This window comes from Haemaphysalis longicornis, unplaced genomic scaffold (genome assembly GCF_048455015.1).
Source record: "Haemaphysalis longicornis isolate Haplotype H1 unplaced genomic scaffold, Haemaphysalis longicornis Haplotype H1 scaffold_2, whole genome shotgun sequence".
Lineage (NCBI taxonomy): Eukaryota > Metazoa > Arthropoda > Arachnida > Ixodida > Ixodidae > Haemaphysalis > Haemaphysalis longicornis.
The window spans coordinates 144418246-144433538 of record NW_027526295.1 but is presented as its reverse complement, the minus strand read 5'-3'; the positions used below and the strand labels follow the sequence as shown (position 1 = coordinate 144433538).

The 15293-nt window shown below is 45.8% G+C and overlaps 1 protein-coding gene across 1 annotated transcript; it reads right to left on the bottom strand.

Moving 5' to 3' along the window:
• Positions 1 to 537: 537 nt before the first annotated feature.
• LOC144168331 (solute carrier family 22 member 13-like) lies at positions 538 to 10858 on the bottom strand. The gene is made up of 5 exons (XM_077697338.1): positions 10731 to 10858; positions 7803 to 7950; positions 6419 to 6510; positions 3278 to 3492; positions 538 to 764 (listed from the first exon to the last, which is right to left on the bottom strand). Exons 1-5 carry the CDS (start codon positions 10856 to 10858, stop codon positions 538 to 540), a joined length of 810 nt encoding a protein of 269 aa, XP_077553464.1.
• Between the last annotated feature and the right edge of the window lie 4435 nt (positions 10859 to 15293).

Here is a 15293-nt window from a genome sequence, read left to right as displayed (position 1 = left end):
CTTCTCGGTAGATTTGTCAGGCTCGTCGTTTTTACTCTGACGCCTGTATACGGCTACAGACGTATATACTCCCAACTTTTGTTCTGTGCATTGCACTGTTATTTGGTCTTTCTTTGTTTATACGATATGTATAAAGATGTACTACCTGTTTTCTAATGATGGGTTTTCGCAGATATTCTTCCTATTCTGTCTGTCTTGTCAAGTATTCAATAACATCTTCTAAACCACTTCCAAACTGTAAAGGGAGCGGAGAACTTGCCGGTCCCCTGGCCTTTTATCCCGGCTTTTTCTTTCGCCTCAGAAAGAGTGGGTGTGTAGCCAGGAATTAACAAGGTGTAATAGGAAGCAGGTATTTCTGGACGAGTGAGTAGCGCTACATTCTTCCCCGTGCAGGCACGAGTGGGAAAAGTACTTCGCGGATTACAGCAGAGGACGCCGCAACAGTTGTCAAACACTGGAACCCAAGACTATCGCTTTTTCCCTGTTCTCATGTGCTGTTGTCATGTGCGGTGAACAATGTTTCACAACCGTAACCACCTAGCCAACATCGATGCTCTGACAAGATGGCTGGGCAATGCGCACCATGTAGGCGAAGAGTGGCATGGCGATGTTGGCGGCTGTCACGAAGCAGTTGCACAGTCCCAGGCCCGAGCAGCGCGCCACGGTCGGGTACACCTCGGCCGTGTATAGGGCGGCGATGGACAGAGAGGCCTTGACGCTCAGGCGCGCCATCAACAGCAGGGCCACCCTCGTGATCACGTGCTCTGATCCGAAACAGAAGCGAGCAACATGTGATATGGTTACTAATAAAAAAACAGGCCCTGCCTTCGATGACCACGCAATGTATTCTTTTGCGCTTGACAAGGCCAGCTAAAGTTTGAACCCATTTAGGAACCTCTAAGTTGCCCTACCATACTCGAGCCTTAACAGCACGAGGCCCCTATTCCCATGCCTTACATCACCTTCGACTATACTCCTAAACAGGTTTATGACGTGGGATACAAAATGAAAGAAGCGAGAACAGAACAGTGCGCAAGCTCCCTCCAATGTAATTTTATATGCGACTTTTCCTCAAGACTTCTTTGACCATACAATCTGACTTGGGGCGAACCAAAACGCGTTTTCCTCATCCAGATTAGAGTAAACATTAGCTTTATTAAAGCGTTTTGATGAAGGGTTGTGTTATTGGGTGGGAGAGTTAAATAACTTGCTCTCATTTGTGGAAAGCAAACGGCGCACCACATCGCTCAATACATGTATGAAGAGTAACACACAAAGCTCGCGGAAATGTTCGCTTTGATAGAGAACGATCATACGGTTTTATCAGATCGAGAAAGCAAGGCCCAATGTGCTCTTACGTGGGAAAATTCGTCATTGATTGTCCCTCCCGGTTGCCTAATATCGTTAACACTCGTATAGCAGGCTGTCTCAGAAGTGTGCGTCATTTTCTGCTAGACTAAACAGCCTTCAGTTTAAAAAAATCAGATAATCAGATACAAAACATACAAACAGAAAAAATCTTCCAAATCGTGGAACCTATCTTTTGACCTTCATCGCCGCGTGCCAGTGCCGCACCTCTATGCCCAGCTCTAACTACACGGCCGACGCTCAATGGACCAAACTTGCATGACTAGGACGTTAGCCATGTGTATTTAAGTGTAATCCATCTAATAGATGTGTTTCTCGGACTTCCTAATATATAGTAGAACGGACAAGTTGGCTAGTTGGTAGCTGTTCATCTAGAAGGTGGAAGAGCTGGAAGGTGGAAGACAAAAGGTCTCTGTTTTCTACCTTTTGTTCCTGTTGTGCGAGCGCTTCCACCTTCAAAAATTCCTAATATAAATCTTATTGCAAAGAGGGGGGATGCAGTAGGAGATCTATCCCTGGTATTCACAAAGCAGCGATTGGGCCACCGTTAACAGCTCGCAGAGATCACGCCCCACACAGTCCATTACTTCGTTTACTTACCGTTTACTTCCTCTAGCATTGCTGTCGATTCCCTCACAGTTACCTTCTCTCTTACTTCCGAGCTATCTGACTATAGTTCCTGAAGCACGCTTTGCAGGTTGTCTCCCGATTCAGTGGAAAACGCGATGTCATTGGCAAATGTCAAGTGGCCCAATTATATCCTATTTACAGGTATTCCCAACACAGCAATTAACCTCGGTTAATACACCGTTTAAACCGGCCGGAAATAACCGTAAAAATATGGTTCCTTTGTCTGATTCCCTTCCTAATACAATGTTGTAGCCCTCTTAGTAGGATTATCATGCCCGTACATCCGTGGTAAACGTCTTCGAAAAGTTATATGTGAGTGTGCTGTATGGTATCTTAAGATTGGATTGCTGCGTCGGTGTATACTGAATAGAACGCTTTTCCGTGATCCATGAATGTTATGCACAGAGGAAAACTCTATGCTCCATTAGTTTCTATTACCTGATTTATGGCCTGATTGTGGTCCAGTTGTGAGCAGGCGTTCATCAATCAGGCTTTTCCCTCCATTGATGCAAACCCTAAAAAAATGTTGCATATGCGGTTTTATTCTTACCGTGGATAACTTTCATTTGCCTGAGTGTATCGCGAGTCTATGTCTCTTCCTCAAGCATCAAAGGGCTCTAGCAATTTCACGTAGCCTTTTACATGAATTAGAATTGGGTTGTTGTTTTTTCGAAGCTATTTATACCTCTAATATTCTATTATAATGCTAGAAGGATATTTCTTGTTTTACGGGTACCATGTCGCTACCTCTTCCCGTAGATTCGTGGATAGCCGTGGTCTATGCAGTAGAGTTTACTCTACTCGTAGACTTCGGATGATTACTCCTCTTTGATTACTGTTGTGCCCTTATGAACTAACGTTCCCCTGCATGATTTTCCTCCTGGTATCACAAAACTGCAGCATACCTGGATAGATCTAGCAGTCCCAGTGCATCGTTAGGAATACCATCTGCATGTTTATCAGGGTGAAGCTAGGACGTCGACAAATTACGGAACCAGATATAAACTCATGCATCGGGTCCGCTCCCTTTATAGTGGTCTCTGCTTACGGCATAGCCATCTCCCGATGTAGCGAACTACTCAAACTACTCTACCGTTAAAGCATACTTTGCAGTGGTAAAAAACGGTTCGTGAACGCAGTCCTGATGGATCGTTGGAACACTACTGCTCACGGACCAAAGTCAAACATACACAAATGACGTTTTGCAAACAGTACGGCTCCCTTGTTAACTGTCCCGTAGTCCCAGAAGCATGTCCCGAATGTTTTGTCAGCAGCGTACCTTCCGAAATCAGGTTGACCACGAAACAGACCACGGCTGTGCAGGCGAGACCCCCGGCCTGTGATGCGCAACGTCCAAGGCGTGCGGCGAAGACGATGGCGCATATCTCGGCGGGGATGGTGAGCACGGCACCCAGCACCAGCATCAACGAAGGGTGGAAGTTTAGGGAGTTGATGTCAAAATACGTCGCATTCACAGCGAACGCCATCACCGACCTGGACAGTGAAGAAGGAAGTAGCACTGAAATGCGGCTCAGCACTCCGAGAGATCTGGGAAACCTGGTGTCTACTTATGTCATTTATTTCAAAGACATTTATGGAAAGATAAGCATGCTGCCTTGGTGGGACCTGAGCTGATGGGTTCGAGTTTCACGCGGCAGTACGTTCTCCTTCAATTTACTTCCTTAATTTATTTATATTTTCTACTTCCGCAAAGAAAAAAGGTAAACTATTGAATTTTTGCCCGTCTTGGAGTTTTTGACGGGAGACTTTCCTTGGTGTGGTAACTGAACGCGACGCTCACTCCATGATTAGCTACAAGCATGTCGACAACCTTGATTATGGCTGCATCGGTGCAAGATAATATCCTCGCAGGTTACTTGCTCTGTGACTACCCCTGCGAAAATCGTAAACACTTGCGTTGTGATCCGAGGGCTGAAGAAAGGTCTCCTCCACCCCGAGTTGTTGTAGCCGCGCTGGCTACGAACTACAAAGGAAAACTGAAGTAGTTTGCACACATTGTGGGATTGTTTGCATAAATTTTAGTCTGGAGTCCCAAGCCAAAGTTCGGCCACTCTCAGTGCGTTTATGAGACTCTGGTTTTAGTGCAAAAATCAATTCTAAAATGCTATCTCTTCTCTGCATCCTCCTTGCCGATTTCCTAAGACGTATCGTGTGGGTTAATTTATGCAGGCTTGGTGTGACTGCCCTACGGTGCCGTCCGCCGACCTTCTGATAGAGTCAGTCGGCCCACCACCGGCCAGTCGTCGAAATTCCTTCACTCAGTTGAACCTAAGCCACGACACACTTTGTACCTACAGGAATGTGCTTTTAGTCTGTTAGTTTGTAGACGGTATCAAGCTTAGGTCAACTATTAGGTCAAAGTAGCGCCACACAAGTGCACATTAGACTCTTCGCTGACTGGTACAATAGTAGAAGATCAAAGTCCAATTAAAGGCGCGAGAAGAGTAAGAGAACAAATAATATAGGTACTAAAGAATCAAAATGAACCGATACATTTGCCGTAAAGAGTAAAATCATTGTACGGGAAGTATGTTTCACGCTAGGTGAACTAGCACAGCGGTCACCAGCACAATCACACAATTACGATGGCTTTTCTGCTTAAGGAATGCAGTCGGTAAAGAAAGGGTATCCGTGAGGATCAGATTGACGCTTACCGCACGACCGTTATGCAACAATGGTCGTCTGAGCTTCTGGAAATGCTAAAACTAAAATTAATAAACTGCCTATACTATCCAAACTTTATATACTGCATATACTCTTAAGGTTTGCATTCCCAACACCACTGAGGCTATGGCCGAGTGGTGTTGCGCTGTGGGTGAATTCTTACGCAATTCTCAAGTTTGAATCCCCGAACTCTCGATTATTTCTTTTCTGGAGTTCATTTTGTTATGCTAGGATAATTATTTCTACACTGAATTCACCATTTCTCACCCAAATGTTTCTATTTCTCGAGCTACTTGGCATAATGCGCGTAGCCTGACTCTTAGCGCTGCCCAGTTGTTGTTGGCGTGGTATTGTCATACGTACCGACAGCACGCGGGCACAAAGCCGAATCAGCCGACTGTCGGCCTCGTGCGAACAGGCCTCTTATGACAAAGGATTTAGCCAGGGAAGCCCCACAGGCCAAGCAATGCGCGTCACAGTTGCGAGTTTCCGATGAGGCGGAGGGCGTTCCAACAGTGCTTACACCTCGCCTAGTGATCATTACAATTCTAAACGGTGCTGGCAGGATTATCTGATTCATTATACAAGCGGAAACATGGCAGGAACACGATATGCCCATTCCTGATATATATTGAGAATGCACAACCAAAGATAACGTTGGTTGCTAAGCGTGTTGTTTTGCACAGAGCCGAAACCGAAACTGGTTTGAAGTAAAATCATGAACATCCTACAATCACATCGGAACTCAAATACGCCTCACTCCGCTTAGTTGTTCTGGCCGCCGCAAATGTAACATTGCAATTTTTCTGCTTTCATTATCTATAAATTAAATACTGCTTTATGCACCGGATAAACGGGAAAACGTGCGTTTATTTATTTGAGCAAGTCCATGCAATGCGAACAAAAACAGAAGTTTAAAACTTAACTCCAAAGTCCCTTGCTGCATGGGCTACACTCTCGTCGCATCAATGGACCAGAAAATGAAGGGGAATACAGCTTCCCCGGTAGCCGAGTTGGGGAGTATGGGATGCGCAATCAGGATGTTTTGTGTTCCGGTCAAATCCGGGCAGGAGCATGTTTATATGCACTTTTTTCATACCATCATACCAAAAGCTTCAAACATTTACATCCCCACATGGATATATCCCACCATACTCCCCTACGCCCTCATTTTCGCCCTTAAATGGTGGCTTTGCTTACTTGGTAATTAAAGGTTACGCACCTGTTAACATTTTTGTGGGGCTTAATACTTCATGACCCACTGGCTGAAAAACTATAGCGCATCAATACGAAAACTCTTGGAGATCCCTGAAAATGATCCAGACGGCTTAGTTTGCTTATTTCGGGAATAGTATGTCACTTCCGTACTGAAATAAAGAAACAAAACTCTGGCTTGGTTGAGAGATAGCGCCACCTAGTGAAAAGTGTGCCAACAAAAGTGTGTTTTTGTTCATTTTTATCTCTCTAAGGAAATGATATATTTTTAAACGAAACAAACTAGGCAGTTAGGTAAATTTTACTGTATGTGTAAAAGTTTTTTTCAAGCACACGATGCTTTTGAAGCGATTGGGTCACTAATTAGCAAGTCCAATGGAAATGTGGTCAGGTGAGTATTCTTTAACAAGCCCACACAGGGAAATCTGTTTACATACACTGTGTGTTCGCGCATACGTATAGAGGTTATATATTGAGATTATGTGGTGCCGTCAGAGGTTAGTGCGACACATTTACTTACCAGCAGTAGAACAGGATGATACTTCTCCTGCAGCTTCCTTGCACACGGAACAACTCGCAGCAGCAAACCTCGGTAGGCACCTCAGACCTCGCCTATAAATTCGAATGGCCCCACATTGAATCAATCTGTCGTTCTCGAAATCGCAGCATTCCTTCATCGTACCGAACAAGTACCAACGCATTAGAACCTGCCATGTTGTCGCAGTCGCTGAGGCTATGAGCTTCTCAGCCCTAGGCCGCGGGTTCAATCCGGGCCGTGGTGTCTGCTTTTTTCGTGCAGCCGAAAAGTGAAAATGCCCGTAGGTCGAGCTTATGGCGCACGGTAAAGATCCCAACATGGTCGCAATTATAAGTGCAGAATACTTTAGGGGCGCGGCTTGTCGTCGAAGCTCGTCCAGGGTCACGTATCTAGGCACCTTAGTAATGTGTAATGTGTAACGTAAAAGCGTAACGCACCCAAACTAAGGCATTGAAAATACAACCACTTCGCCTGGACCGTATCGAAAGTGGGCCCCTCGCGTTATGAAGGCGATGTGAATTCCATTGGGGCACACAAGTACACGCTCCTGATATACAAAGTGTTGGGTGTGATGTTTCCGCTGTGTGTTGGCACGAAGGTTGCCATGGCTGTGTCTCAAATAAAAACACTAACACAAAATACGGGTAAAATTTATTAATTAACGAATTAATTACCCCCCACTGTTGAAAACGCAATCCCGTGTCTCTTAATGGGCATTTTAAGGGGCTGCGGCTCCCTCTCGTGACCACTTTCGATAATAATGCCACGCTGGTACTAAACCTTGTCAAGAGAGTGCGCCACAGGCATTTTATCGAATCACTGCTTCACAGTTCAGTTTTCACGTTGAGTAGAACTGTGGAATTATTTTTCCGGAGCCCTTCACTCGCGCCTCACTGCCCATGGGTGTACCTTTGGCGCTTTAATCCGCACAATCAGTCAATTAATCAAGCAATACACCGGGATTGAAGGCCGTCATAAAAATATCACGAGCCATTGCACGTTGTTATGGGACATGACCAGAGGTGCTTGGATGGCTCAGAAGTTTCAGCAAATCAACAAAGTCTTCACGGCAATCGGGCTGTGAAGAGCCGTTAAATTTATAAGTTACAATTCTAAGGGGCTGCAAATCGGCGATGTGCTATCGCGCATCCCCCTTTAACAGCTTGACAGCATTTCTGCCTTACTGTCAGAGCATTACAATAGATGGGAGGCAGACTATTTTTTTTTTGTTTTGTCGATCTTACCGCGCTCTATAGCTACGTGCAGAACGAACCCCCTTGGAATCGTTCTTTCAATATTCAAGTAGCCGACTTTCAAAACAGCTACCCATAGGGAATGGCAGCAATAGTTGCGATAGTAGCCTCACCCTTTCGATTTCTCGGCGTGTGCGCGCCCAGAGCTGGCGCGCTTCAATGATGTTCTCCCCGTTGAGCGTCACCGCGTAGATGATGACCGCTTCGGCCTCGTCCAAACTACCCCGGGCGATGAGCCAGCGGGGAGACTCCACGATTTTTCTGCAAAATAAGCAGGACGCATCGTCTCGTTCGATTACTTAACTCATAAAAAGTTAAATCACCGTAAGCTCTTAATCCACTAGCATGCAGTGCATTCACTGATTCAGTCAACCAATCAAGCAATTATTCAATAAATCGATCGACAGCAAATTCTGCTGTGAAATATCTTAAGGTGGGGCTCAGCAAGCTGTTTTATTGAGTATACAGTTTGAAAAAAGGCTCACAAGTCTTCTTCGCCACAAAAACCGTAAATTTGTTATCCATACCAAGCAATGGTGAGGACGTGATATTGAGTAGAAGGATGGTGACTAAAAAGGGCAGAAAAACGCGGGACCAAGAGAACTACTCCGGACCCACGTTTTTCTGCGCTTTTAGTCACCATGTCGCCATACCAATTTAATCACTTCTCGGTGCTCCTAATGAGTACAAACGCCATACTGAAGTGACTTTACTATGTTGTAGGGACAATGTTTTGATCATCCGCACCAAGCAACACTCAAGTATACGGTAATTCATTCCACCCCGATCGCGTTGTGGAATGGGAATCTGAACGTGTGGTCAGCATTGCCAGCATTGAAGACGGAAATATGCATGTGTTAACACAAAATTTCTGGCACGTTGTCTGTACGCCATGACCTCGTGGTGCCATCTCGTTAAAGCAAACCAGCGAATCAGCAGCCAGTTTGAAACAGTGCCAGTGACACGGTTGCATACTACTGGCACGCTCGTACGCGACATCATGCCCATAATGTTGCTCCAGAGCTAGAAACATCACCTACAATAAACTATGCAAGCAGTCAGCATATGTATTTCAGACGTCCATCAGAGGTATTTGCATTATGCGCTTATTATAACTATTTTTGCACCTTTGGGAACAACTGTAAAATCATCGCCCTTGTGGACACCATCAGCGTCTTGTCCTGGCTGAGACCCGCCGCGGTGGCTCAGTGGCTCAGAGCACGAGGTCGCGAGTTCGATTCCCGGCCGCGGCGGCCGCTTTTCTGATGGAGGCGAAAAGCAAAAACGCCCGTGTGTACGAGATTTCGGCGCACGTTAAAGATCCCCAGGTGGTCAAAATTAATCCGGAGCCCTCCACTACGGCGCGCCTCATCGCCTACGTTGCGTCGGTGCGTTAAACCCTACAATCAATCAATTGTCCTGGCTGAGATGAAGTCCTTTTCAGAACGTTTTGCCATGCGCCTCTGCCCATATGCAGCCTACGCATGTTGTTATTAACGCAAGAGCATTATTCCTCTATATATTCGTTCATCGATAATCTGCTATCTACGACACTCACACTCAAAATTGCCAATGGATGACACAAAAATGACACACAGGGCACACAAAACGTCCGGCGGCTCACAGAATAAATATGTGAATGATTGCCGAGATGATGTCCTGTTTCTCGGAGGAGCTCCTGTAATTACTAATTCAACTAAACAAATCACTATATTAATGCGCTATGTAGGATTCCCACCGTTCTAAATCACAACACGCGCAGAGAGACACGCTAGTTCCACAACTTGATCATTCCATCTCAATAACTGAATTTAGTGCAAAACTCTGGGCAGTCGACTTAGGCGTATGTATTAGAGGCTTGTGCTTCGCACTAGATGACATGTTTTAGCATAGTAATGACACAAGTGAGAATTATGGGAGTAGCAAAGCAGATTCCCGCTATTAGCGTAAATGTCGGCCTAACAATTCCGGTTGACTGTCAAGAGACTTGTTTGTGTTAACCGGAAGAAAGAAGACCTCGCAAAATTAAACGGATTACGATGATAGTTTGAGGACACAGGTGTTCTATTGTGCACGTGCCACTGTCGGAAGCACTCCTTTAACGTCTATAGAATGACCTTAGTGCTTTCCACGCGACATCGATTCTACATTTACATTGGTGTGGCGTACCTGGCGATTGACACTGAACCTTTCACACTAACCGCAGCTGTGAAACGTGGCCGCGCACACAATACCGGCTGGTTCCTTCCACAATTCTTCAGTGATGTTTTCCGATTAACTGAATTAAAGAAGTGCTCGTGTTCCCTGGAATTGTTTGTATTTTTGTGATGCCTTTATCAGCCCTGAGAGAGGAGAGCTAATTGAAATTCACAAATGACCCAGACTTTTACGGCTTCAAACCTCCATCTACCTAATGGCTGACCTTCACTATTAGTCGCAGTGTGTATACGTATTTCTATTTGAAGCGCGGAGCAAAATTATAGAATGTCGCCAAGGGCTCGCAGCATAAAGTCACTGTTTCCACTTTGTGGTTGGACTCACAAAAAAAAATTCACGCATCTCCACGAAAAAAATCATGGCGGGTGGGTGAAGCACTGGGCATCGTTCTTACCGTAAATCACCCGTGACATTGCCCACTCCTGCATGTATGAGTAACAGCGCGTGTGTGCAGTATATACAATTCCAATCCAATACAATTCATTTCAATTTATTCAAATCCAATCAAATCAAATCTGTTTCAATCCGATCCATTTCAATCCAATTCAATCCAAATCTAATTTATTGCATTCCAATTCAATCGTATGCTCTTCGCGCATGTGCAGCATGGCTCTCCAGGAGCCACGCGAAACTGCTCAATCTCTCTCTCTCTGTCTCCCTCTCTAACCTTTTTTTCCGCGAATTAGCGTCGATAGTTATGGTTTTTGCTTTTTTGCCGCGCTTTGCAACCTTTTAGGCGGTTTGACATACTCATTGTCGGTTTATACTGATGTGCGCACGCACGCCAACGGACGGACAATGCGGGGCCCTAAGTTGCTTCGCACCTAAAAAGACTGAGCATCATCAAACCGGGCAGCATGCTGATGACTTGCATGGTCTTCCAGTCGATTTTCAGGACCATCAGGAACGCCACGACGACGGAGCCGCACATGTAGCCCACCAGAACCGCCATCGAATACAGTGTCCGGTAGTTTGGTGCGAGACTCTCGACGACTGCAGGACGGCAGAAAATTTTATTTTTTTACATTTACAAGTACCTCAGAGGCCCTTGAAAATGGCATTGAAAGAAGGGTGCTAAAGAATGCACGAGTCCAACTTTTAGTTTGTTTGTACAACACGTAATGTGTTGAAGGCGGATATAAAAATCAGCGTTAAACATAAGTAACAGGGAGACCAAAAATAAATATATATAAATGAGCATCGCACATAATCACCGCACCACAAAAATGATGCACTTTGCGGCACAGAACGGTTTAAAAGCTGTACAATACGACTGACATAAACTGGCAAAAAAACTTGGCACAAAAAATTAGGGTTGTCATAACAGCACTTGCAGAAATACTGGACATTTCTCTCAGATAGGGAAAAACAAAAGGAAATAACGCGCAAAAAAGCCGTTGGGAATATGATTTAAAGAAGGATTTGTATGGCGGGATATAAGTGGCATACACTCTCTATGTACAAACGAGGTTATCAAGCGATATGCAAGAGTAGATTGTTACGGAGGGAACGTGGGTCGCGGAGTCAGGTACTAAGCTATCAAAACGTTATCCACACCTTGATGGCACGAGGCCATACGCATGGGTTTAGGGCGTTTTGCCTTACATGTGCGAGAGACTAAGCCGGCTGTGTAATCTATTTGATAAGTATGAGAGTCATTCAACTGCAAGTGTGGTAATTTGAGTGCCACTTTCGTATTTATGAAGCAGGCATAAACGAGAAATAACGGGCCGTTATTTCAGAGGAAGTTGGCTGTACAAATCGGCCGCGCTGGCAGTTGCAACAATCACTTTGATGCCTATTACGGAATCTGTTATGACCTCCAAAAAATTCCTTGACATAAAGGGACACTGAAGCGAATTTATTAAGCTCCTGGTTTTGCTTGCACTGCGTAGACTGGCTGAAATTACCACACTTGTCATCGTTTATCCGGTTGACAAGTCGGTAATTATTTTTTAAAGCGGGAAAGAAGAAAAACCACCATGCGCGGTCTGTGGCGGCCGCACCAACTAAAGTCTGCGACGTCGGGAGGAGGGGGCACCGTGATTGGACGATGTCTAAGGTTAGCATTTAAACAAGTTTCGGTTTCGGTTCTCTAAAACAACAAGCTTGACATCCGACTGCATCGTTGGATGGGCATTATTGATATCTCAGTAATCGTCGTACCGCGCTTCTGCCATGTTGTCGGCTGTACTATGCCTAAGATAAGCCTCCCAGGACGGCTTGGCTCTCTAGAAATAAATCACTGGCCGAGGCCCACGCAGTGCATGAACGCTCACCGCGTCATCGCAGACGCTCAAATGCCATGCGCGTTTCCCACATATACGGAGCTTGCCTCACTCATGCCCGTATCGTAAAAATTGTGTTCGCACCAGGCCAAGTGTGCTGATTCTGGCCTGTGCCCACTGCCCGCAAGCCGTCGGTGCTTGTGGCAACAGCAGGCCAACGAGAACTGGATAGCGCGTCAGTGTCAGTCTGCGCGCGTTCTGCGAAGTCGCTCGTGAAGCAATGAACGTTACAGCCCACAAATGGTGAACTCAGGTTAAAAAACATTAGCCGCAAACGAAAAAAATCACCTTACAAAAAAGCATGCACTCTCGGGGATTCGAACTTGCGACTAACAAAACAAAATTTCTGGCGCGTAAGACCACTCGGCCACGAGCCAGCTTTGCCGAAGTGCGATATATAAGGTATTTAATGTACAAACTGTTTAACATTTATTTAGTTTTAGCATTTCAAATACTTTAGGTGACTATTTGTTGTATAGCGCTCTTGCAGAAAGCGTCGCCCAAACTTCCACAATATCTCACGTCCAGCAATTGCATTTCTTAGATGGAAAAGCATTCGCAGATGTGTGGTCATGCTGCTGACCGCTGTGCTTGTTCACCAAGCGCACAAACGTGCTTCCGGCTCTCTAGTTTTGCACTGTACGGTAAATATTTCAGTTGATTTTATTTCCTTAGTACCTATATTGACTTCGCTGACTCTTCTCCCGCCTTCAAGTGGCATTAGATTTTCCTACTAGCGTAAAGTCAGTGAAGCATCGCATGTACACTTGTGCAGCGCTTGTGTGGAGCGACCCGGACTCGGAGCTTGATACAGTGTACAAACTTACAAAGTAAACAAAGGCACATTCTTCCATTCACAAATGTGTTGTGGCTTAGTTTCAACTGATCGAGCGAATTGCGATGACCCGTCGGCGGCCTGCAGACTGAACGTTGGGCCGACTGACTCGGTCGCGCAAGGTCGGCGAGCCGTGCAGTAGCGCAGCCAATTGCCAGCACATCTCCTGCTGACGTCACACGAAAACGCCCCAGAAAATGGCCGAGGGTGCAGAGAGGAGGACAGCATTTTCGAATTGATATTTCTAAGAAATGAATTCGCGTAAACGCGCTCAGAGTGGTCGAAACATGGCCTATGGACTCCGGACTACAATTTGCGCTAGTAATCCCGCAATGTTTACAAATCACTTCAGTGTCCCTTTAAGCCTTGCACAGAAACAGTAAACATTGCTAGCGCACCGGCCGTTTGCGGGGGCTTCGTTAAAGCTCAGACTGGAACTCCAGAAGTCTGTCGGGAAAAATTCACGGAAGCTGGCACTAACGCGCAAGACTTGAATGATGAAGCTGTTGTAAGTGATCACTGACGGACACAAAGTTGAATTTTAGTGTCATTGTGGTGTCGTGGTTGACGTCGGCGGCATACCATTTCACTGACCTTATGTTCAGCAAGGCCAGAGTGAGTCGTCATTTCGGTAGGCGTGTTCGTACGCCACTCTACAAGCCCGACTTATCGTGTCTAGCGGATGCTTTGCCCGCCCACCCTCTCGAAGCGCGGCCGCTTGCTCGGCCATCTGAACTTTCCGCGGCCGGGCCATATGGAGTCCATCATCACCTACATCAGCTTTGATATTGAAGTCGCGGCTCTTCTTGTGTACAGAGCGCATGCGCACGACGACTCGAAGACGACCGAATGAAAGGTGTACGCTATGACGCGTCTTCCTCGTTTTGAACAAGTTTTGCCACGTTACGGTGAACTCTGGGGTGTTTTTGTGGTCAATGTTGGCCAATCTCCCTAAGTGGGTATGCATGGCTTGACGAACGTCCGCTCGAGGCACGCGGCCAAGGCTGTGATTCTTTGTTTGGCCAATATTGGCCAATCACCCTAAGTGGGTGCTGAAGAACCGAGGCGAGCACCGCGGGAGGTGGGTGAATCTTCAATGGCAGATGGCACCGCACAATGATGGTGATATTGAGGGCCCCTGCCAACAGCCACCTCTTCTTTCTCTAATATCTTCAACAGCGCGTATGCTTAGCGTGACGAACGTGCGCTCGAGGTACGCGTCACGAGCATTCCCCCGTGTTTTGGCGAGCACGATCGCCGAACTCAAGGCCCGTAACAACAGGTCCACTGTTAATAAAGCTGTTTTTCTGAAGGAACCTATTTTTCTTTCTTATGCAACCGGTCGCCGCCGTACCCAATGCAACAGGACGTTAGTCTAGTTGGAACATACATCCGACAAAAGGGGAAAGTAGAAGCAAATGACCCGACGGTTGCGTATGTTTTGCCAACATACAAATATATAAAAACAACACAAACAATTCACCTTTGTCGCATGATTCTCCCTTTGCCCAGTGTCGCAGGCTTTTGAACGAGAAAGTATGCAGCGACCAAGGAATAAGAATTTAAAAACTTGAAAGACGTTTGGGCTCCCACAGGCACCCGTGTTGCATTCCTTGTGAAAAAGGTTCCCGTGCGTGAGCCGAAATGTCTCAAGTTTTAATGCCTAGCATTCTTTGCCGAGTACCCCCAAAAGCCAGGACCTTCAACGCCCTGCATTTCCACAAAAATGCAAATATCGCGTATGTCCCACCTGTAATCGCTATAATAGCATGAATGGAGGTAATTGGGCGAACGAAATTTCGAACAACAATAGGAAAAATATAAAACAGTTACGGAAAATCGCGAGCCGTGTAACGCCCTGCATTTCCACAATAATGCAGATTTCCAGATAGTTCCAAATGTAATCGTTTCAATAAGGTAGATGAAGATGAAGGTTGGATGAAATTTAAAAAGACTAAAAAATAAGAAACGTACAAAAGATTAAGGAAAATGAGCGAACGTATAACGCATGGGATTTCCACAATAATGCAGATTTCGCAAAATTTCATTTGTACTCGTTATAATAGCGTAAATGGAGAACATTGGTCGAACGAAATTTTGAAATACAAAAAAGTAAGGAAAACACAAAATAATTGCGCAAAAGGGCGAACCGTGTAAAGGCCGTACTACATGGAGCGATTTCGCCTGCGAATTCGCTGATGCGGCGCCGCTCGTGCGGCAAAACCACCTTTTTTCGTTGCTGCGGCAAAGTGCCAAACATTTGA

What these genes read in the sequence shown, in the direction of transcription:
- LOC144168331 (XM_077697338.1), bottom strand. Translation starts at nt 10,858, where the DNA reads ATGGCGGTTCTGGTGGGCTACATGTGCGGCTCCGTCGTCGTGGCGTTC. An exon ending in ATGATGCTCAGTCTTTTTAG is followed by an intron (nt 7,951 to 10,730) that starts GTGCGAAGCAAC and finishes CTTATTTTGCAG; the next exon opens with AAAAATCGTGGAGTCTCCCC. An exon ending in ATCATCCTGTTCTACTGCTG is followed by an intron (nt 3,493 to 6,418) that starts GTAAGTAAATGT and finishes TTCACTGTCCAG; the next exon opens with GTCGGTGATGGCGTTCGCTG.